This window comes from Mus musculus, chromosome 19 (genome assembly GCF_000001635.26).
Source record: "Mus musculus strain C57BL/6J chromosome 19, GRCm38.p6 C57BL/6J".
NCBI classification, from domain to species: domain Eukaryota; kingdom Metazoa; phylum Chordata; class Mammalia; order Rodentia; family Muridae; genus Mus; species Mus musculus.
The window spans coordinates 50141163-50165990 of NC_000085.6; the positions used below are offsets into that span (position 1 = coordinate 50141163).

The window sequence follows — 24828 nt, forward strand, 5'->3', positions numbered from 1 at the left end:
GTAAACACTGTACCATATTTTCAAAGGATCATGTGACTTTCGAAGTGTGATTAAGATTTTCAGTGTTATGTCCCTTATTATTCAAATAACGTATCTACCTAAATATTTGCACATTTTAACCAACTATCTCTACCTATTTTTTAAGATAGTAAACACCTTCCAGACCACCCCCATTAACTCTACTCTCCAGTGGCCCTTTGGACCCTGTTTATTACCAAGCCCTCTGCATTTTCTTGGCTCACATCTATACATGCCTTGGATTGTTTTTATCCAAACTCAAGAGAATAAAATACTGGAGTGATATTTATAGTGAACTTGTAAACACACATAGCACTTAAGAACGACAGACTAGGTAGTCTTGTGGATTATGGGAAACTAGCAAACAAAAGTTATCTACAGATTTTTGTCTCCCAGGGGCACTCCTGGTTATTTCTATGAGAAAATTGCATCTCATGTTAATTAGTACTGTTGTGCTGGCTAGTTCAGGAGATGGGAATGAAAGGAGGACCTGGGAGGAGGAGGGTGGGAAGGAGAGAGGGAGGAAAAGAGGAACAGAGAGAGAGAGGAGAGAAGAAAAAGAAAGAGAGGAGGAAAAGAGGAGAGAGCGAAGAGGAGAGAGAGAAAGAGAAGAGAAAGAAAGAGAAGAGAAGAGAGAAAAGAGAACAGAAGAGAGAGAAAAAGAGAGAGAGAGAAGAGAGATTTTTGTCTACTCTCCTTTTTCAGTTTCTCAGAGGATGTGCATCCCTAGCCCCTTGAGATATCTATTACATTTCCAGCAGTAGCAATGTCCTAAAGAGGAGCAGGGTGAACTGAATCTTTTCTGGGCACTCTTCCAGACAGAAACTTGGCCAGGCTCATGGCTGAGGACAATTGCATCTGCCTTGCTTTGGAGCCACGTGAAATGTGGCACACGAAGACGTTGGAAAATGATTCGCGTGGCTTTGAGCAGCTCTTGTTTAATCTGTCACCCAGCTGAGCCCTGATGGGAGCAGGCAGAGTGAGGATCCTGTCATTCTGACTGTGATCACGGGGAGTCCTTCCTGCTCTCGGAACTCCACTTTCACTTAACAGAAAGCAACCACGCTTCCTTGGAGTCCTTGTAGAGATTAAATAACAAAGTGGGTACAAAATGATATATACAACTTTAAAAAGTGAGACTTGCTCTACTCTCAATATTGTATCTTCCATTCACAAATTCTTCATTGTACCTCTATGTTTAATCTCTTTATTTTCAAGTTCTGTGCTGGGAATTAAAATTTTGGTAGTATTTAGACCCAACAGCTTAGTGTTCTAGCACATTCCCACCTTCATTTGCATCTGTCATTTCCACAGATAACAAGTCAACTTCTCTCTGGATCGTCGGAACGGCCTATGTGCTTTGGCACTGGCTAATGAGAACTTCCTTCTTCTAATTCTGCAGTACTCACTTGGCTAGGCCAGTCCTAGCCACTTGTCAACTGTGCTTGTGCAGCCAGGTATGGGAAATACTATAAACACTATTACTAAGTAGGCTTGGCATCCATTTTAGTGACTGATATGGGATAAAGGAAACAGCTGCTGGTTAGGAAATCAACAGGATGACTAAGAGAGGTGACTAGGGGGAATCTGCAACAACTTCATCCAACCTCAGAATAGCATTTCTGTCTACACCTTTCCTCCAGTTGGTAACGATCATCATGACTGAATTATAATGACACTCTTCAAAAGCACTGGGTTGGGATAAACAAAGCATTGCAAGTGAGAGGACCAGGTCCCATCCTCGCACGCCTTCCTGAATGTGTATGAACCACAACAGATCAATGTTACTTCCTTTGATATGTAACACGAGTTAACATTTACATATGTCAATGTAAAGTATACCTAAATAATGTATAGGTATGAACTTACATCTACCCATTAAGCTATAAAATTTTATTTAAATTATTTGTCATATCTTTATGCTATAAATGTTGCTATTCATATGCTATAAGACTATGTGTGTGTGTGTATGTATATGTTTGTATGTGCATAGATTGCAAGATTCTATGTTTTAAGGATTTTGAACCCTTCAAAGTTCATTATAGTGGGTGAGGGTAACAAATGGTAGCAAAGAATAATGACGCCTATATGAGAAAAGGTCAAAATGAAACTCATTACTTTGCATGATAACCTAAAAATTTAATTAAAAATGAATAGAATATATTCAGAAAGTTCATGGATTACAGATACAAAAACAGCATAGTAATATTTTCATCTCAGTATGAATTTCAATTGATAAAAATAACATTCAGAGTTGTTTAACTTTTAGTTTTTGAAGAGAATAATTACACACTGCAATAATTGTGATCGTCCTAGGAACTATATACACAGCTTATAATTATATGACTGGTTTAATAGGCATATAGATTTCCTTATAAGCATTCCTTTTGTACCCTATTTAAGATATGTTTAGTCCAAGTGTATGAGGACTACATGTTTATTTCAAAGATGAGGGGAATTAAAACATCCATGGTTTTGGAAATTAGAAATAATAAGGGGTAATATATTTTATATTTCCGTCCAGTCTTCTTTATTTATAAGTGTATATATACATATATTCACATTTTATGGCAGTACTAGTGATTGAATCCAAGACAATGTGCGTTGTAGGCAAGTTAGAGGCCTACCACTGAGATGTTCTCTGCCCTGTGCTTTGCATACAAACTATTATTTCACCCCGTAACATTTTAAATCCCGCTCTTCACATCTCATAAAAATTTTCTTATTCCTCTAAATACTTTAGAAAAATCATTTTATTTTTATTTTATGTGTATGGGTGTTTTTCCTGGGTGTATATCTGTGCACCACGTGTGTTCTTGGTGCCCATGAAGGTCAGAAGAGGGTGTCGGATCTCTTGGAACTGAAGTTACAGATGCTTGTGAGCCACCTTGTTGGTGCTGAGAATTGAACCCGGGTCCTCTGCAAGAGCAGCCAATGTTCTTAACTGCTGAGCGATCTCTCCAGCCTCTAGAAAAATAATTTTGATGGAAACCATCTATGTTAAATATGATTCTGTCACAATGTCTTTAATTAGTTTGTATGAACTCATAAAGTCTTTCTTTACACCTAAAAGCTGCCGTTAATATGTAAACAAGATTTTAAGCAGGTACACAAACATGCACATATTGAAATACATATATCTTTAAAACTTCTTCACGTGTCTTGGCATTCATAGACAACCTCAAATGTGGGCTTCATACAACCTTCTGTAGTGAAGCCTAACAATAGTTTAACAATCTTGGAACCAGAGTCAGGTTGATAAATGTGAGTTGCTGCAAAATCTAGGAATTGTGTGCTGCTTCCAAGTGTGGGGAAGTGGGTGAAGCTGCCAGTATCATCTAAGGGCCTCTGGCTAAAATGATGGTAGATATGAGGATTGTCTTATTCTTTTAACTTTCTCCTCTCCTGCTCTGCTACTAGGTTCAAATACTTCATCTTTGTTCTGCTTATGAGGTTGCTTCCTTAAATAACTAAGGCAACAGGTGATCCTCCTGCCTCAGAGGGTTGGGATTAGAAGTAGAGTGCCAAAACTACATGAAATTACTTTTAAACTACCAACTGTATTGTCTATGGTGCTATTTATTTTGTGTAAAAAAAAATAAAAACAAAAATAATCTGTCCTACAGTTTATTGGGGTTATTACCTGTTAATTAGGGTTTATTCTTGCTATATTTTCCAATTTTTTTTGAACTCACATGCTTCTTAATAAAACCAACTGGTTTTTTTTTCCTCTATGGAACTCTTTGGGGGAACTCTTGAGCCCACAAAGTCAATTTTCCCATGCAATAGACTGTTCCTATATTTTAAATTTTGAATTGTTTTGGTTTTCTGGGTGGTCCTAAGATTAACTTTGGAAACTGGGGCAATGCACTTGTCACTGCAACAGACCTTCTAGTGTTCTGCCTTTCAGCTCCAAGAGAAGCATTCCTGGGACTTAGAGACATTTTTGCTTCTGAAGACAAACTCACCTCCCCCTTATTTCTGCCTCTGTCACTCTGATGCCCATTATGGTTTATTTTTATATTTCAGTGTCTTGAAACTATCTTATATGTAAAATAGCAATATATGTGGTAATGACACATAACTTCTTTAATATCCCCATTAGCGTGTATACTCTATGGAGGCAGCTATACAATATCTGTCTTATTGGCAACTGTGGTATCCCTGGCTATAGCCATGTCTGCACATATAGATCAATTCATATGTACACTCTGTAACCCATAGATTCCTAGCAAGGTATGCAACATTTATAATAGTCAGCCACTCCATTGCAGTTTTTTTATGTGGAATTATTTTGGGATTCTCTTATGCAAACAGCACCCAAACATTTAGTTTCCTTTAAATATTGATTTAAAAGAACTGTGGTGTGTGCACGCACACACATGCAATTGCATGCGTACTTGTGAACATGTGGAGCTCAGAGTAGTACTCGTGGGAGTCAGTTCACTTCTGCCACCTTGTGGGATCAGTGGATTGAACTCAGGTCGTGGCCAGGCTATGCAACACACACATCTACCCTCTAAAGTTGCCATGCCAGTTTCAAATATGAACTTTTCAAACACTCATTTCTACTATTTCCTTAGGAAAGAAGCAAACAAATTACTGATAATTCAGAAACCAAATTTAGGGCTTTGGTTTTTATTCCACTTTCTAGCTTGCTTCTTGTCTTCCTTTTTTTCTAAACAGCAATTATTTTACTTAAATTCATGTCTAAGAATAGCTCGTTGAACACAGCAGCTTGAGAGCTAGCCCAGAAGAAGGGCAGGGAGGTGTTGATTCTTGACAAACAGCAATTGGACACGTAATTAGAGGTGCTGGCTGGGTTAGCCTTGCCCCGTGAAGCCACCTCAGAGATCAGTACTAAATAAAATGGACTTGCTGATAATGCTAAGCTAAAAATTAAGGGTTGAGTTTCATCAAACATTTATCTAGTGCCCCCTAATGGCAACGTCCAGTGCTAGATGCTGGAGGAATGTAAAGAACAAGCTGAAATAGAGGTCTTTGCTTAAATGTGCACAGTGGGAAGAAAGGTATAACAGGATCTGTTTACACAAACATGATATCCACAGCCTAAATATGTTAGCATGACAAACAAGCCAGAGAAGGGCATGGACATTTAACCTGTGTTGGGGCCAGGGGAGCTTTCTCCACTTAATGTAGGCTGAGCTTAGCAGGGGTGTTGTGCCACTTACTAGTTTGTTCTTTCAAACTCATTTCTAATGCTCCCCTTTTCTAATCCCTGTCTCATCAATGCTGTCTCAAGGGCTCCCCACAAGGAGAGGAGTGAGGAAAAGAGCCATTTCTTCCAGTCTCTTCTGCCTGGACAGCCTCAGAGGCCTTAGTTTTGCTTCTTCCATGGCTCAAACTCTAGCCAAACCTAAGTGCTGTGAATGCAGCTTCAATCCAGGTGTCCTGGCCCAAGGATTTTGGTGATGCCTGTGTCCCTCCAGCTTTGGAAAATTGCAGGCTTCCACTGGAGGTTTGTCTGCTCTTTGCTGCCTTATTTCCTCTCCTGTTACTCAAGCAACAAATCCCCCGTGACTAATCACTTCCGTGTAAATTACCTAGAGACATTTTCTGCTTTTTGATTTCACCCTGACTGACATGAGAGACAGACCATCCCTAAGGAGACAGAACAGCACAGTTTGTGGCCTGTAAAGAAAAGAGGAGGCAGAGTACTTAATTTAGGAGGTTAAAGGCAGGCTAAAAATAGTCAAGGCTCCTATGCATTCTGAAACTGGGCTAATTAGCACCGCCATTCTAACCCTGCTAAAAGGCAAAGGATGGTTTAGTGTTTGTAGACCAAATATAAGGAACAACATGTATCCAGTGAGATTTCAATTATGTAGGCAAGCCAAGTGCCTGGAAATTTTGGATCTCGTCTGAGTTTCTTTCTTCCACGAATTTCCAACCAACTATTGACCCTTTTGGGAATCACCTGCCCACTGTGAATGACAAAGCTGGAAGAGGTAAGTTTCCCCTCTCCTTATATGGAGGAAGCCACTGCAGATTGTGGATGGTGAGGTAATTAGCCCAAGGTCACACATCTGGCACTGCCAGATGTGGAAGCCCCTTCTCCAGTTCCAAATGCAAAGCCCTTTTCATCCAACCCTAGGAGCCCTTAGCATGCCCCAGGTTCTGTCCTTTGGTAATTCCAAGGTTTTGAATTGCCTTGTTCCTTATTAATAGTGTGAAAATTCAAACTAATAACAACAAACCTGTCACTCATTCCAAAGTAACCATTTTGGCATGAGTTTTAAGTACAACACCGTTCTTTCATAACGGGACAGACATCATACAGTTAACTGGAATGTAAATAGAACTCAGGGAGAAGAGGAGTTTGTGAGTGAAACACAGGAGAGCAAAGAGTTAAATGTATTCACACACAGTTAGTATTTATGAAATATTGTTACTATATCATTTTTTTCAAAAAATCTAGACCATGTTTTAGAATTAAATAAACACATTGAGGCCAAGGCTTTAGAGACATTATCTGTTTAATAAATATGATTGTAAAAGCAATAAACAAGAGCAATTATACATTACACTACATAGTATTCAACAAAAAAATACATCAAAAAGTCATTTTAAAATTAGAAGTAGTTCCAATACTATAAGAAAACTTTCAGTTTGTTTTTTTTTGTTTGTTTTTAAATTGGCTTCCTATAAAAATAAGTTGGCAAATGAGGGGTTTCAATGCTCAGTTGGAATCCTGGAAAACACAGAACATCTGCCAAGCACCCCATTGCTTTCAAAGTTGCTGTTTGAAACTTCTGGAAAAAAAAAAGCAAAGCAAACCACTGCAATTTGGACAGAGAATCCAATTAGAATAAGGCAAGGGGGAGACGTTGGTGGGAAGTTCAGGGTAGACCCTGCACAGTTTGCCCTCTGGACTTTTATGAAAGGTTGCAGTATCCAATTTGTAGCTTGCCCTGAATCTTACCTTCTGTGGATTCCTCCCTAACATTCCTTTGGCCTTAAGTCCACCAAACTTCTCATTGTGTTTGCACCTGCTATTAGTGAGAGATAGGCACTTGGTTCCATCCCACTTGTAGGTTCTAAATGTCTCTTTCTTGTTGGGATTTGGCCACAAGGCCTGGTATGGTGGTTCTCCAACTTGAGCAGATATCACCATCACCTGGATGGCTTGGTGAAACGGTTGGTTGGAACAGCCATGACTCATAAACAAAAATAACACGATTGATCCCCTAAAATTTCCAAAAGAGCAGGGTCTGTGTTAGCCTGGTTTGAATCTGCATTTCAAGCAAGTGTGGGTGACACTGATAGTCTTGACCTAGGCATCACACTTTGAGATCCACTGGCAAAGTGTATAGGAACTTGGCGGTCCTCGATAAGAAGTACCTTGCCTCACCAACCACCTCCACTTACAGGTGAGAGGGAGCCTTGAGCAAAGGCACCAGAGGACCCCTGAGAGGATGAATGTACAGCTAACCACACTGGGTATTGTCCAGGATGCCAGGAATCTGATGCCCATCTCTATTTTACATGAAGACTTGCAGATTCCTCTTCCCTGTGTCTCTTCATTCACTCATTGCCCTTTTATTGACAAACACATTTTCACAATATTATTCTAGGCAAGGCACTGTGCTAGATCAAGAATGTTGTTCATTTTTTATAATGATTTTCTTAATTAGAATTAATTGAACTGCAACACTGAGGATTCCCTGTGCTGATTTGAGTGGACCTATTTTGGTTTCCAAATACTTTTGTCTTCCAGACTAAATATGGAAGACTCCAACTGAAGAGAATAATCAATGAAGATGTTTCCTATGAGATAGGAAGCCTGGCAGGTTGAGAATTGATTATGTCCCCAGGCAAAATTGACCATATAAATTCACACAAGGACACCCTCTACCATAAAGCTTTCTGCTTGATTAACTCTGACCCCAGCTTTCCTACTCTCTCCTTGCTCAGCCATACAAAGCAAGGGTCATCTGATCACTGAATCAGCCATTCACAGACAGGGTTCATACTGATCGTTGGGATACACCAGGGCCCTTGACAATACCCTGTTGTTGGCTTTGGGACACAGCCAAGAGGGAGGAGAGGTTCTGGAAGTGGTTGGCCAGAATAGTTTTCATCCCAACTTTAGATTGGGCTTTTTCTAGTAGACTGAAGTGAAGGGACCTCAGTCATTAGAAGAACTTCAGCAGGAGCCCTGCTCCTTTCTGTGGGCCTCTTGCATGATTCCTCTAGGGAAGCTGGTTTTCTTTTGATTTGCGGCCCTGAAGGTTGTAAGCCTTACTTTGCTGTAAGTAAGTCCACCTTTCCATTCATACTGACTTTTTCTTTATCAATACCATGATAATTGAAGATCAGAGGACACACATGGAGTCCATCTTTATCATCTTAAATGGTCAAATTCTCATTCAAATATATGAGAAGACTGATTTTTATAGGATTTTCAATACTCATATATTAAGTCCATTAACCTGTTTCTCCTTGTGGTTAAAAAATCAGTTTTATTTTACAAATATGGTTATTCTAGAGTGGAAATATCAGATAACAGCAACTATCACAGAAGATATTACCTTCTAGTATAGTCATACTTTCCAAACATTTCTCAAGAGAATCTTCTAGAATTGGACCACATAAGATTTTTGTTAATGCACAAACCATCACTGTTCATCTCTATGCTTTCCTTTCCAAAGCACATGTCCAGGTTTGGATTGCTATGGATGTATAAACTCTTTTACACACAGTATATGTTTCCAGGTGAGAAAACCAGAGGTATTTGGCAAAGAAAGATTTGTGGGGAGGAGATAGAAGGTAAATATAACTGAAGCCAGCTGGGCAGGACACAGCCTGGCCAGAGCACAGGGAAGCTGGCATGCTTGAGAGTGTACAAAATTGATAGAGCTAAAGACTTGTGAGAGAAGGAGGCAGGGCTGTGTAGGCTGGTCCAGTTTTAGGAAATGTAAGGTTTAATATCCAAAAATCTAGCAACACATTTGAGCAGAAAAAGAGAGATGCATCAAAAGATAAAGGAGACCAGGGAGGAGAAAACCCTGAAAGATGTCCAGAGAACATGTTAACACGTGGATGACCATCCAAATGGAAAGGTAGGGTGCCAAGTAAGTAGTGGAGAAAAATTCCCACTTGTTTTTGTCTTTGTTTTTACATTCCTTGGGGTAGGACTAGGGAAAGCTGCAAGGAGAAAAGTTGATCAGGAAACAAAGGTCTACTTCTGATACACTTTGCTTCCCAGGCTCCCTTCTGTTCCTATCGAACCTGCAAACATGGATTTGCATCTTTAACTAGCATCTTTGTCCCTGTGGCCACAGAGAATGGAGAGAAAGCAGCCTGTGGTCAGTGCTGACCAAAGGAGCCACGAACACTAACTCGGGAAGGAACTGTGACACTAAGGAGCACAGAGAAGCAGCTCAGCGTTTCAGAGTCCTGTGCATGTCTTTGTGTTTTAGGAAGCGACTGGGCATGGCTAATCCGCCATCAGCCCCTAGGGCTTAATTAGCTGTTAAGTCTAGAGCCAAGTATATATCCAAAAATACATGCAGATTTCCTTGGCCTCTATATGTTATGAATTCTCTACAAACATGACTGATCAGAAAAAGAGAAGAGAGAGGGAGGGGAGTGTTTTCCATTAAAATCGAGCACCTGTACACTGCCCCTCCAGATGTGTTCTCAAGGTATCATCCACATGCACAGGCTTAAAGCTAAAAAACCCTTGTTGTCTGTGTCTGAAGAATTTAAAAGTCCCGATGCAGTGAGTGTTTACTTGTTATTTTGGATTTTTGATTGTTTTTATTTTTATTTGTTTGTTTGTTTTGTTTGTTTTACTGGCGTCCTCCATTCAAACATTTACATAGGTAGGGATTTTTTTTGTGCTTTGATTCTCAGCAACTATGGAAATACTTCCTGGCAAAATAAGAAACAGAACAACAGAAGAAGAAAACAAAACAAAACAAAGTTAGTGGTCATGAAGGATGATGCACTTGACAAGAGCGAAATTCTCTTCTGATCAGCAGGTCTCCTGTAGCCTTTGGGGGTTTTTCCTTAAATTGCAAACTGTGCCCCAGCAGATCCCCGCTTTGGCGATGAAGGTGGAGTTGCTGGTCTTGGTCTTTGCAATCGGAGAGATGAGTCACCAGGTTGAGCAGAAGGGGAGGGAGGGGAGGGTAAAGCTACTCTCCTAAGAGAAAACGTGTAACACTTACTCATTTAATGACACTGGAAATGGAACTGTGTCAGAGACTGCAATGTGCTGCGAAATTTTCAGAGCAAAGGAGGAATTGCTACTTTAATAAACAACCACAGTGATTCACACCACATAGAGACAGAGACAGAGAACCAAACGACCCCCTGAATAAAGCAGCATTTGAGATGTTTTAGAAGGGAACAGACAGAGTGCATAGTGCTACTCTGGACAGGAAAGCAGAAAAGCTTCTATACATTTTAACCCTAAGCTATTGTGTCTTTTTATCACCCAGTCTCCACCAAATGGAAGAAAATGAACTGTGAAAATTGGACACCAGATGTGGCTGCAGTTGTTATTATTATCTCTGGCTAGTGCTACCCATTGCATTTAAACTTCCTCTAATACAGCCACAGACCTTTCTCAGGTCCACTTAAAGAGAGAATTCACTTTCCATTTGCAAACATTTTTTCCCAAGTAACAGATTAAAAATCTTCTCTATAAAGGCCTTCTGGCATCATGGCATTAGCTTGAAGCATGGAGTATCATATAATTTCTCCATCTCGGTCAGCCACCGCCAGAAGGGCCGTAGGAGGGGAAGGAACCTGCAGTGGTGGATCCATGAGTCTGACTAAGTTGTCAAAAAATTCTGTAATTATTGTAAGATCTAGCAATTGAGCTTCAGGCTTACTCCAGCTAGATATCAGACTCTAGTGATTCGAATTCAGGTTACACAAAGCTGCATTGACACCTGATACCAAAACTTCTTTCAAAACAGAGTATGGCATCTATCTTCCCCTCCATAGTCTACTTCCCCAACTGGGCTCTCATGATCCCCAAATCCTACATATTCTGCAAACAGCATGCTTTTCCTTGACCACATTTCCAAGGTGATAGTTTCAAGACAACCACTGGGCTAATACAAAACAAAACAAAAAAAACTCAAAACCCCTCCCTACAGTTGAGTTAGCCAATCTCCTTATGGCTGGCTCTTCTGGTATTTTAAAGCAATTTAGTCTCAGAATTGCCTATAGTAGGGACTTGTATGTTTTGTTCAAGACATTGCACACCCTGTTTCCTGCCTGTCTTTCTGCCCCACCTCCCCTAGACTCGAAAGTGTTTCCTTTTAAAATAGCATTTAGTGAAAAGACTATGCTCATAGCTCATATACTTTGGAAGCTTAGTGTTTAAGAAAGAGATTAATTTTGAAAAGGGTGCAGGGAGGTGGGGAATTTAATGAGAGAAAGAATAAAGCCATAATGGAGCAAGAAAAGGGGCATCGTAGCTTTTTCTCTCAAGGATGTTAGAGCAGAAGAAAGTCATTACATAAAGCCAGAAAGGGGTTAGAGGGCAGGTTAGTTGACTACTCAGCCTGGTTAGCTGATGGCCACCGGGCATCATTTACCTAGGAGCTGGGATTCCACCTTCTCATCTACAAGCTGGCCAGGCCGCCTGAGGTCAGGGTGAGGGACACTGGGCCTGCTTTCAGAGTGGCTGACTGGATTGATCAGCTCTTGTTCTTTCTCATTTTGCATCTGGGCATAAACATTAATCCCGGGAATTTTCCTAAAACATTAACAGAGAGCATCACCGCCCTGTACCAGAGGCAAGATTCACTGTGATTTATTGCTTCTGAACCTGGCAGAAAGAGGAGGGAGGTGGGGGTCGGGGGTAGGAAGGCAGAAGAAGAAACACACACCTTTTAAACTTGTAGATGACGAATACAGCGAGCCCCACAAACACCACAGAGAGCAACATCAGCATGGCAGATCCGCTGTGGGTAGGAGTGAGGTCCACCAGTGGAGCTGGAGAATAAACAGAGCACTCGCATTAGCAGAGACTTGAGAGGGTCATGTGGTTCACACTCAAGCTTGGAAAATTCCAGAAAGCCACGTGGGATATATAGGTATGATACATGGTCCACAGCTAACCACACATATGAGTGTGCCCCGGTCCTAAGTATGCTCTAGCTTATTTGTCCAAGCACTACAATAGAACAGGAGAAAACAGAAGAGGCCCTACATCCATTTAACCCATTGCTTACTGTAAAGATTTGGGCTGGTTGCTTCACCTTCATGTGTCATACGTGGCTAAAGAAAAATAGTGCACACTTCACTGGATGGCTGTGTTTTACTTATTTATCAGTCTCTATCAATATTTCCTTCAATTATAGTGTTGTTGCTATCATCATTATTAAATAATCAATCATATTACTGATGGGCTTACATCTTGATGAAAAGCCACTTTAGGCTGAAACTATCAAACATATAACCTACTCCATAGAGCTCGCTGAAGCCCATATAGATGTCATCAGAACCCTTACTTGGCCTTATACCTGGTTAGGGAAAAAAACATCTTTCTTTTTTAAATTTAATTTAATTTTATTAGATATTTTCTTTATTTCCATTTCAAATGCTATCCCGAAAGTTCCCTATAACCTCCCCACCGCCCTGCTTCCCTACTCACCCACTCCTGTTTCTTGGCCCTGGCGTTCCCCTGTACTGGGGCATATAAAGTTCACAAGACCTAGGGGCCTCTCTTCCCAAGGATGGCCGACTAGGCCATCTTCTCATCTTCTGCTCAAGCTCTGGGTACTGATTAGTTCATATTGTTGTTCCATCTATAGGGCTGCAGACCCCGTCAGCTCCTTGGGTACTTTCTCTAGCTCCTCCATTGGAGGCCCTGTGTTCCATCCTATAGATGACTGTGAGCATCCACTTCTGTATTTAGCAGGCACTGGCATAGCCTCTTAAGAGACAGCTATATCAGGGTCCCTTCAGCAAAATCTTGCTGGCATATGCAATAGTGTCTGGGTTTGGTGGCTGATTATGGGATGGGTCTCCAGGTGGGGTAGTCTCTGGATAGTCCATTCTTTCATCTTAGCTCCAAACTTTGTCTCTGTAACTCCTTTCATGGATATTTTGTTCCCGATTCTAAGGAGAAATGAAGTATCCACACGTTGGTCTTCCTTCTTGGTTTTCTTCTGTTTTGCAAATTGTATCTTGGGTATTCTAAGTTTCTGGCTAATATCCACTTATCAGAGAGTGCATATTTAGTGACTTCTTTTGTGATTGGGTTACCTCACTAAGGATGATATTCTCCAGATACATCCTTTTCCCCAAGAATTTCATAAATTCATTGTTTTTAATAGCTGAGTAGTACTCCATTGTGTAAATGTACCACATTATTTGTAACCATTCCTCCATTGAGGGACATCTGGGTTCTTTCCAGCTTCTGGCTATTATAAATAAGGCTGCTATGAACATAGTGGAGCATGTGTCCTTATTACCAGTTGGAACATCTTCTGGATATATGCCCAGGAGAGGTATTGCTGGATCTTCTGGTAGTACTATGTCCAATTTTCTGAGGAACCGCCAGACTGATTTCCAGAGTGGTTGTACAAGCTTGCAATCCCAGCAGCAGGTAAAATCATCTTAACAACCTTATTTTATAATAAAACATTCAATGTTTTATGTAATTTACTGAGTACTAAACTAAAACAGAGCAGCAGAATGGCTCTATCACACTATTGTGAGGTAGAAATACGATACATTTAAATATTCTAAGTTAAAGATGATCTGCTTCTTCTTCTTCATCATCATCATCATCATCATACCTATGCTTTGTATGTAAGATTTTCTCACCATGCACAGAAAGCAGTCAAACCATAATTAAGAAATGTGTGTGTGTGTGTCTGTCTGTCTGTCTGTCCATATAAAGTATAAATTAGCTCTATCTCTTCCTTGGTAGTTGCAAGATGAAAAGCTACAAAGCTAGGAAATGTTTATATGTTTATGGCGTGTTTTTGCACCCAGGAAGTTGATGATCAAGTGACTGCTTTCAAATGTAAGTACCCTGATGCTGGGGTAGAGGCATTCCGAGCAATGGGCCCTCAAATTTCCTCTCCTTCAGAAGTCCGGCACCTCAAGTACGCAGACTTCCTCACAGACAAAGCTCAAATCTCTGTATGCATAAGACGTCCATCCCTCTCTGAGCTTTCTTTACCTTGCAGTTCTAGGAAACATCTCTCCCCCACTCCTCAGGGTCAAAACTCTTGCACTTGTAATGATTGTTTGCAATTAATTTTTACCATATCAAGCACTGACATTCAGCAAATGCGATATCGTTCAAGCCAGAAAACAATCCACCTGCACCTTATGGAAGCATGGACAGTGTGACCTTTACCTTCCATCAATTTAAGCAAAGCCCGATACCCAGAAACGCAAGTGACCTTTCAGCACCCTTTCTATGACTTTTCCCTGTTGAAAGCCAAGAGGGTGATGCTCTGGTCATCCAAGCAGAAAAGTTCAAGAGTAAATGACTCCAATATTAATGGTCTCAGACAAGACCCGTGGTTGCATCTGCTCTGTCTGCTGTTTGAAATCTTATATTTCAGCTAACACCAGAAAACATATTTCATATGACAATAAAGTCAGTGAAAAGTAAAAAGTCTAAAAAGTTAAAGCCTCTTTTTCAGGAAATTGGCTTAATTTATTCAGGAGGATCAGCTGTTAGCAGGCACTGGCTATAAGGAACTCTCTTGTTTCTCTCCACTGTAAGTCTAGAAGCTTTGTGCAGTTAGAGCCTGTCCTGGCACAAGAGATGATGGAGGAGCCTCATTGCAGTGGAACACCCACAGTCATGGTGTTTTGTATTATGATAATAATTTTTAAAAAAATGAAGTTCTTGGTATCATCAGCAAAGCCCAGAAACACACCTGAGTGCGTGCTGCTATCAGTAGAACACCACAGGAGAAAAGGGCACTTTCCATTGTTACAAATACTGTCTTGACTATTTTTAACAGATGGAAGACAGGGGCTGTTAACCATATGACACAAACAAAAGCAGCTATGTTCCTGAGCTGAAGACTACCTACCCTACAGAAAGAACTTCAACTAGTTAATGGACAGGACTAAACATACCCAAATAACCAAAATGCTATATGCCCCATCTTGTGCAAAGGACCAAGAAATTAAAAAGAACATTTCTCAGGAAGGGGGTGGTGGTGGTAAGGATAAATTGACAGCATAGGGAGGAAATTCACTGGTGAGATGAGTTAAAATATTATGCTTTGAAAGTAGCCATTAGGATCCTAGTTCATATACTTTTAAATTTTGATCAGACACACATATGTATGTGAGGAGATGGGTCATGGATAGACAGACAAACACACACAAACAGAGAGCAGTGAGAGAGAGACAGAGACAGACAGACAGACAGGCAGGTAGACAGAAGATAGACAGATGATAGAACAAATGTTATCTCAGGACCAATCTTGTCATTTCTGTACTTGCATACAATTCCAAGCTCAATCAGTTCATTGTTTTGAAATAACTCGGCCTCCCCACCTTGTCACTCTTTGTTATCTCGATATCAGGAGCAGATGAAAGGGATAAGAATATAAAGCAAAGGTAGCCTAAAGTAAACCATTAATTTGAGAATGAACAAATTGTGATCCAGAGGGGCCCTGGATGTTGAGGACTGTCGGAGGCATGAATGAAGTTCAATTCTGCAAACCAAGCAGAAGGACCCTGCAGCACAAGCAGAAAATGAGACGTGCAGCCAAGAAAACCACAGAGTTGATTTGAATGGGTAACAATTGGCAATTTTTTGCTGTCAATATTCTTCTTTTCTTGTTGAGACAGAGTCTACATAGCCCTGGATGTCCTGAAATTTACTATGCAGACCAGGCTAGTCTCAAACTCACCTACCTCCTGAGTGCAAGGATTAAAGACATGCGCCAGTAAGCTTGCTATAAATTTGAAATACATGGAAAGTAATATGAGGAAGTTACCTTAACACTGTTCTAACTCACATGAATCGAAACACACACGCACATGTGTGTGCGTACGCAGACACCTAACATGAAGGGAAATACACACACACATGAGTGTGCATACTCAGACACCTAACATGAAGGGAAACACACATGCACATGTGTGTGCATACACAGACACCTAACATGAAGGGAAACACACATGCACATGTGTGTGCATACACAGACACACCTGAACACCGGTTCTCTTAGCTTTCCTTCCACCTCCCATTGCTTTCCTCCCTTCTGTCTGAATTTTCCAATCTTACATCATTCACACCCAGATCCCCATTCTTAGAGAAGCAGCAATAATATTGCTGAATAGTTGTCACATTCCTTGGAGATTGTTAGTTTCTGTAGTTTGGGTTCTAGGATGTGCTATCCATTCTACCTGCCAGTGCACATCTATCAGTCACTTTGGGGAAGCAGGGGAGCAGCCCCTCAGGCAGGCAGGGGATCAGCACACAGCCAACAGCAGCAGGCAGACTGAGTAGCACCACCCTAGGTGTTCTCTGTTTCGCTTCTGCTTGCTGATCTGTGCCTGCACATAAAGCTGTCTATTGCTGTTCATACAGAGGGGTCTGCATATCTCAATTTCTCCAATATTTAGGTGTGTTTGTAGGCTTTGCTGAGGAATGGAAACTGGTGATAAATGGATTTGGGCTTGTGGTGGAGAATTAGCATAAATTAATTCCTCTCCAATTTCAGCTTCAACAAGGTAGATGTGAGGGAGGAAAACTCAGAGAAGGTTTTTGCCATTATAGATGCACAGTATATAACATAGATACAAGCGCTACTCCAGTTGACTGGACACCCGACACCTCTGCTCGCACACCATCGCTAAAAGCCTGTGAGGGACTGGGTGATGCTTTGAATTATTGTATTCTATTCACCAGAACCTGAGCTGATTATAGTAACAGAATGTTACCACATCCATAAAAGTGATTGACATACAGGAAATGCCAACGTCATCACCATACATCTGCAAGTGCGAGCAAGATCAAAACTCCATACTTGGGCTTAGGTTTGGGGCTAACTCAATTGAGGGAAGCTCGGATTCCTTATCTGACAAAGACAAGTGAAAAATAATCCGTGCTTTAGTACAGTTGTGAAAAGTCAAGAGATGGAACTGACTATGAAGAACAGGGCACACCAGACATGGTAGGCACTTTATGCTATCATATTAATAATTCCATATGCCTGAAAGTACATTCTAGAGAGAGGGGGAGAGGGGGAGGGGGAGGGGGAGGGAGGGGGGGTGGGGGAGGGGGAGAGGAGAGGGAGGGAGAGCTGAAAGATGAGGAAAGAGTTTCTCAGTGCAGTCAGTTTGGGGGAATAGAAACCTTGGTATTTCCCTACCTGGAGATTCTTGGTATACATCAGTTTATCAAGTACTGCAGGAGGGAAACACACTTAGCCATGCCATGACTTTTCACACACTCAATCAACCAAGATCCTTTTTAAGTGTAGGTCCGGTTCAGCAGGGGGCTTGCTTGACACTCTTCTCCTCCCATGTTACCTTTATTAAGAAAGTGCAGCAGCAAGCACACTCTACTTTGAATTTTCAGTTCTTTCCTTCCCTGCCTCTGAAGCACACCCAAGACTTTATATTTAATACTTGAAATATAAAATTAGTGGAACCCAAATATTTAGAAGAATGGGTTGGGGACATGCTATTTAATTTATGCATTGCTGGACCAAGGGTTTGTTTTGGCTATCTGTGTTATGGAATGTTGACCCCAGTGAGGAAGGTGTGGTGAGAAGAACAAAAAAATCCTGGTCACACTGGGTCTATCGTCATAAAACAGCAATGAATTCTGATGCTCAAATCATTTCATCCTTTTTATTAACTCCAGAGTTTCAGCCCGTGGAAGGGTACAATGTGCTGGCTGTTAAGGCGAATCTTCACACTTCAATTACCCTTACTTATCTAATCTACCACAGTCATGTCCAGATGCTAACCAAATCTACACAACCCCTCAAAGGCATGCCCAGGAAATTGTCTCCCAGACGGTTCTAGATCCAGTTGGGTTGACACTCAAGAGGGATTGAAGTTATATGGCAATGTCACAGAAAAGGATTTTAGAACGAAAAGTTGGCAGAATGGCTTCCATTTGCAGTGCGCCCTAGCTGGGGTCATGGCTTTCCCTTCAGTGCATACACAATCGTAACCATGGGTATCATAAGGCTTCCTCCAGCTCTCAGAGCTAACTGTGATGCAATGGACTCAGGGATGTCCAGCACCCTGAGTTTCTATATCAATTACCAAACCCCTGATCACTGTAAGTGGTTGTATTCTAACAGAAAGGAGAAAGAACCCTCAAACCCATCCAGTCGAATACTTCCTACTGCTTTCTCCCTGAGGGCTTTCCCTGGGAATGGCTCCCTGGCAAGTCAGAAATTTTCTTAGTCTTCCATACTCACTCCATAAAAGTCAGTCCCTTGTGCCCTGTGAGGATTCCTGAACCATGAACAGCCCACCCCATCTTCTGAGTGCTGGGATTACTGCCCTGTGCCACCCTACCTGGTTTAAACAGTGCTGGGATCAAGTCCAGGGAGTGCCTGTGAGTTCCAGGGAAGCCCTTGATTATGTGAAGAGAGATAGCTTACTTAAAAGCAACCAAGAATCTATTGCAAGCTAAAATGTTATTTCAACATTTTATATGCATGCATGATATATATATATATATATATGTATATATATGATGATGATATATGTATAATATATGCATATCTATGCATGCATATGAAGGTGTCACAGTCATTTAATCACATTGGAGGGGAAGATATATTTATGTCTCTTGGCACCTGTTATTATTTATCATAGTACCACAGTGATTTAATGACTGTCAAAAACTACTCTGAAACAACCTGGTTGTTTAAGGAGGGAAATATATTTAATTTTAGAAAAAATAGAAGGGAATAAAAATACTATTATCATGGCTTTACTCATAAATGACTTACTTGTAAATAATAACTGGGCAATCAGAGAGTAAAGAGGCAAATACATTTATTGACTGTGGAAGAATTTCACTAGTGCTAATTTCGTCTCTAAATGGAAAATGTTATTGCAACAATTTATTTCAGTTTACACTTGAGCACTCCACAGCAACTATTTGGCATCTGCATCGATTATGCTGTGGCTTCGATTACACTGTAGTTTCTATAACATCCTGCCTGGGGCTTCTGTTACCTCACACAGAAAGCATCTTTACCAAGATGGAGCTGAAGAGCAGAATTCACATAGTGTCATAATCTAGGCTGAAAGCTACCTTTTCTTGCCCACTCTCACCCTTTCCTCCTAACCTAATCTATATTAGTGACTGAACTGGAAATGTCAGTCCTCTAATGCCTCCGTGATATCTGTTTATTGCACCTGAAAAAAAAAGTTAAATCAGTTGGCAGCTGCACAGAGGGCAAGGTGACAGTTTATGACAAAGCCCACACATGCCCTGGACAAAGGACGATTTTCTAAATGTAGTTTCTTGAACAAGTCAACTAATAGAAGACAGGAAGGGACAAGAACAATATTCTCACACATTTTTTTAAATTCTTTTATTTAATGAGAGTTTTGAGGCTTTTCCTCTGCCAAACTTCGGCTTTTTGTTTTTACATTTTAATTATATGAGCCCCAGTCTCTAGGAGGCCAGGAACCTACAGGGAAACTGAGAACAAAAACATGGCATCTCTGAAATACAGGTGGAAATGACAAGAGCTTAGCATTTTCTCCTCATATTAGTATACGAATTGCATGTAGAAGATAGCATTTGCTTAACTCTTATACAGCTCCCAGCCTTTCAATTCGCCCTGCCACTTAGAGATTCTAGCTCACATTTTAATCATTTGCAATAGCTTCCCAGTCACACCTCTTGGCTGCCCTTCGCCACTTATCTTGGTTATGGATATAGTATATCCCATATTTGGAGGCATATTTTACTTATTACGTACTTCCTCTCACAGTTGTCTGCCCATTCTGACTATTAGGCTGCCTCTACCCATGCCAAGAAATTATATTTTAATGTTTATTATTACATTAGCATCACAAGCCTTTCTTCTCTGTTTTAGTAAACGTCCAGAGCTATAAATCAGATTTAGTGATGGAGGGGAGTGTCTGGTAGCTTCCCTCATTACAGATAGATTTCCATTCATGAAATGCTTTCTACAGTATTGTACAGACTGGTGAGGGAGCTGGGTATATATGTACAATTTGGAGACATTGAGAAAAAAGTAAGATCTAGATTAACAGTTCCTTGGGATCCCAGGATTCCTCATTCTAGACCATGAGCCCCTCAGATCTCCGTTTTTATGATGTTTCATGGTTTAACTGCAATGTGGCCGGGCTATGGACCAGGTAGTCTGTAGCGAAGTTCTCCTGCCTTGGCTTAGAGACAGGTTTTTCAACCATCAAAGACAGCTTTATGAGACAGGCACTTTAGCAAACCACATGCAACTCAAGAAGAAGGAAGAACAAAGTGTGGCTACTTCGATCCTTCTTAGAACAAAATACCCATGGAAGGAGTTACAGAGGCAAAGTGTTGGAGCAGAGACTAAAGGAATGACCATCCAGAGACTGCCCCACCTGGGGATCCATCCCATACACAATCACCAAACTCAGACACTACTTTGGATGCCAACAAGTGGTTGCTGACAGGAGCCTGATATAGCTGTCTCCTGTGAGGCCCTGCCAGTGTCTGACAAATACAGGAGTGGATATTCACAGCCTACCATTGGACTGATCACAGGGCCCCCAATGAAGGAGCTAGAGAAAGGATCCAAGACCTTGAAGGGGTTTGCAGCCCCATAGGAGGAACAACAATATGATCTAACCAGTACCCCCAGAACTCTCAGGGACTAAACCACCAACCAAAGAGTACACATGGTGGGACTCATGTCTCTAGCTGCATATGTAGCAGAGAATGGCTTAGTCGGTCATCAATGAGAGGAGAGGTACTTGGTCCTGTGAAGGCTCTATGCCCCATTGTAGGAGAATGCCAGGGCCAGGAATTGGTAGTGGGTGGGTTGGTGAGCAGGGGGGAGGGGGAAAGGGTAGGGGGAGGAGAAAGCAGGAAAGGGGATAACATTTGAAATGTAAATAAAGAAAACATAGAAAGAAAGAAAGAAAGAAAGAAAGAAAGAAAGAAAGAAAGAAAGAAAGAAAGAAAGAAAGAAAGAAAGAAAGGAAAGGAAAGGAAAGGAAAGGAAAGGAAAGGAAAGGAAAGGAAAGGAAAGGAAAGGAAAGGAAAGGAAAGGAAAGGAAAGGAAAGGAAAGGAAAGGAAAGGAAAGGAAAGGAAAGGAAAGGAAAGAAAAGGAAAGGACAATTTTATTCATCCAAATGGCCTGAAGATCCAGTCAACTTCAGCTCCTCTAGAGCCTTGTGTGAAAGCCACATTGTTCAGTTTCCAGTTTATTCACCCGGTAAACTAATCTGGTAAAGTATGAATAGCCCTGAAAGATATATATATTTTTTTCATTTTTGTATGGATTAACCTATTCTCATCTGTGCTCTCAAGTGGATTGTGCCAGTATAGCCCCTTGGCTGCTTTGTCTTACTGTCTATCCTTACTTAGACACTTGTCTATTCTACTGCAAACCATCAACAACCAACAATGCTTCCAGCTCTCCCACGCCAGCCAAATGTAAGGACATTTTAATTCTAATGGTGAGTGCTCATAGGAGCAGAGATATAGCATTTGCTGGGGCCTGAAATATCCGTATCAACAAGTAGACCTTTCTCAACTATCAGTGGACTTCTCTTAACTAGGAATTTGACATCTGACAGGAAGTGTGAAGTTAAAGCCTGTGGTCTAGTGTCTCAGTCTTCCCTCCTGAAACCCAACCTCCTCTTCCAGCTTGAAGGCAGATTTTTAACTGTTGCATGCTTTTTATTTATTGTTTTAGACTCTGTACATGTGTCTGTGTATAAAAGTAAGCTTCATTGTTTCTGCACGACTCAGATTTTACTTTTTTAAAGACTTATTTATTTATGTAGATGAATACACTGTAGCTGTACAGATGGTTGTGAGCTACCATGTGGTTGCTAGGATTTGAACTCAGGACCTTCAGAATCGCAGCCAGTGCTCTTAACTGCTGAGACATCTCTCCAGTCCCAGATTGTATTCTTAATGGCACTAAATGCACCTTCCTTGATGAACAAGGGGCTCTGTCACTTAGGTTAATGGGGCCACCAAAGAAATCACCATCTTTGCAACAGCCCTTAAAATATTCTACATTATAAAGAGAATGAATTATGAATGATTATTCAGAATTAAAGGAGCATTTAAGTAGGTCTTTCCTCTGTTTCTGCACTGTCCACTGTTACTGGTCTGTCCACTGTGTTTCTGCATGAGTATTTGTGGTTCAGCTCAGTAGTGTAGAATGAGCAAGGGTCCTACTTAATTTGTCTTATATTCCCCTCATGGGTCATACATTTAAAGGGATTATTGCCAAATGAGGCATTGAAGATAGAAGTACTAGAAGAATAAAATGATACCTCTGAAATGTATACAACTCCAAGTTACCAATGCAAACAAACAAAACCAAAGCAAGCATTTTCGGGATTTTTAGTTGACAGTTTAAATTTATTTTTTTTATAATGGCCAATAGAAATCAAATGGCTTGCATCAGACTTTGAGATTTAGTAAATAGCCATCAAATACTTCTTACAATGAAATTCCATCTTGAAAATATATAACACAATATAAGCCAGGAGCAGCAAGTTATACTTGATACAGACTTTTTTTAATATCAGACTTGCTCCCCTGCTTTCTTTCCTTATCCTGAGACACCGAACTCCAAAGAACACGGGTGTGATTTTTTTTTCTAGCTGAACATTTTCAGTGCACAAATAAATATGCATTACTATATCAAGAATAAGGAATAAAAAGAGAGAAAATGTTTTTTCTCTAGATGCCTATGGAATAAAATGATGGAAGTCTCCACTAGCCAGGTGTTCATCTAGAGTAGTCATGGAGACTGGCTCAAGAATATAATTTTCTACAGGTTATGAATTATGTACCCGATTATTTTTATAAGTACAGTTTGTGAAGCACCTGACAAGTGCAGTTTCTCTGCTGGGTTCAGTAATGGTGACAACATCATGACATTAAGAACCTACTCATAAAAAGTCAGTATGTATAGGAAGATGAGGATGAAGATAGCCATATTCACCATTGTCAGAAAGAAACTTAAAATAGATGAGTCCAGACATGGGAGGTGGCAATGAGGCAAAGGCTTCTGGGAAGATGTCATGCACATGCTGGCATAGACCTAAGCCTTAAAACACAAATAGCCTTAGGTGTGTAGAAAGCTGAAGAAAGTGGGGGTGAGGACCAGTGAGTACATTATGCTTCATCCCAAACAGTAGGATTTCTAGTCCAATCCCAAACGTTGTTTATTTATACACACCTTTCTAACTCTTTGAGTAGCTCTGCAATATCTGAGCCTGTCTGCTAAACATGGTTCTAAAAGTTAAAAGCGTTTGTGCAAGTTGTGACCTTGTTGCCACCTTCTTATCAACATTCCCTTTATTTCTCCCCTATTCGCACAGAATGCCAAATCTCTTGTTTCTGTAAAGAGACTTCCAGAAACATATCTGTCTGGTATAGGTAGACCCTCAAGAGAAACGAGACAGTTTCCAAAGAGCATAGGGAAGGCTGTGAATAAAATAAGCACTGTGTTCAAAGCTTGACTCAGCTTAGATGTAGAAATGAATGAATTTCAAAATAGAGCACCTAGAGGGGAATAAGCACTATCCAGTTTCTAATGGCACCCAGTTCTCTGCCAATGCTTATCTTATGCCCCCATAAAAGCAAATAGGGAACTGAACTTGAAAAACAAAACGAGGCGAGTAAATTCCTGAAAGGAGACAGTTCATTTCCCTGGGAGTCTAAGCAAACCATGTTCTACGCCTCACCAGCCACATCCTCTGGCTTGAACGTTTTAAAAAAGGAGGCTGATGAACATCTGCCGAGCAATTAATGGCAGCAGCAGTGTGCGGTAATGGTCCCTGGGAAGGTGTCAGTAGTACTGCTTAGAGAGATGCTCTGGGGCACACAGAGGTTTAATTTCCCTGTTTGTAAGGGGCATGGGAGAACGAGAAGGGAACTGAAATTCCCTATCTGCACTAAACAGTGTTCTTCATCCATATATGAATATGTTCATTTCAATTTAGAAAACACCACTGCAGTCCACCTAGGCTTCACCTAAAGTGCCCCGTTACAGTGCCTTTTTCCATGCATGAAAGGAAAATACTCTGTGGTCTCTTTGTCAGACACACGGCCCCATGGACTGATGTTGAAATAACTATTTTTATTTTTCTAACCACAGAAGCTAGAGCTATGCCAGGATCAATTCTATGTAAGAAACTGATGCTCCTCCTCATGATTATGCACGAGTCACATTCTTGACACAAGTCTGTGGTTGTTCATATTGTTGTGAACACTTAGTCCAGAATGTGTGTACCTAGGGATATGGCCAGTTCTACACACTTATGTAAGCAAACAGCACGTTGGGGTTCAGTTATTCATTCAGTCTTGGTCATTGTCCTCCTTCACAGAAACTGATGTACCACATTAAGCCTACATCAAGATAGTTGCTAAGTCAGCCATGATAGAAACGTCATAATGCGTGGTACTAAAGCTTGCAATTTCACTACCAGAAGACATCCCTATTAAATCTAATAGGAACGAAAGTAAATAGCCATAATGATTAGAAAGATAAAGATCTCTCTCTCTCTCTCTCTCTCTCTCTCTCTCTCTCTCTCTCTCTCTCTCTCTCTCTCTCTCTTGTCAAGTTGTCCCAGTATAAGAACTCTTTCTTCCA

General features: G+C 40.8%; 1 protein-coding gene across 9 annotated transcripts in view; it reads right to left on the reverse strand.

Moving 5' to 3' along the window:
• Positions 1 to 2132: 2132 nt before the first annotated feature.
• Sorcs1 (sortilin-related VPS10 domain containing receptor 1) overlaps positions 2133 to 24828 on the reverse strand; it is a 535835-nt gene continuing 513139 nt past the window's right edge. For 2 of the 9 annotated variants that reach the window (XM_030251008.1, XM_030251009.1), the window contains 3 exons: positions 11892 to 11997; positions 11598 to 11758; positions 2133 to 2985 (listed from right to left, as the gene is read on the reverse strand). In XM_030251008.1, coding sequence (XP_030106868.1) covers positions 2885 to 2985; positions 11598 to 11758; positions 11892 to 11997 — 368 coding nt within the window. In that variant the 3' untranslated portion in view covers positions 2133 to 2884. Of the gene's footprint in view, positions 2986 to 6497; positions 10190 to 11597; positions 11759 to 11790; positions 11998 to 24828 lie in introns of those variants that run through there. The other 7 variants (NM_001360457.1, XM_006527243.2, XM_006527244.4 and 4 more) reach the window with 6 other exon arrangements.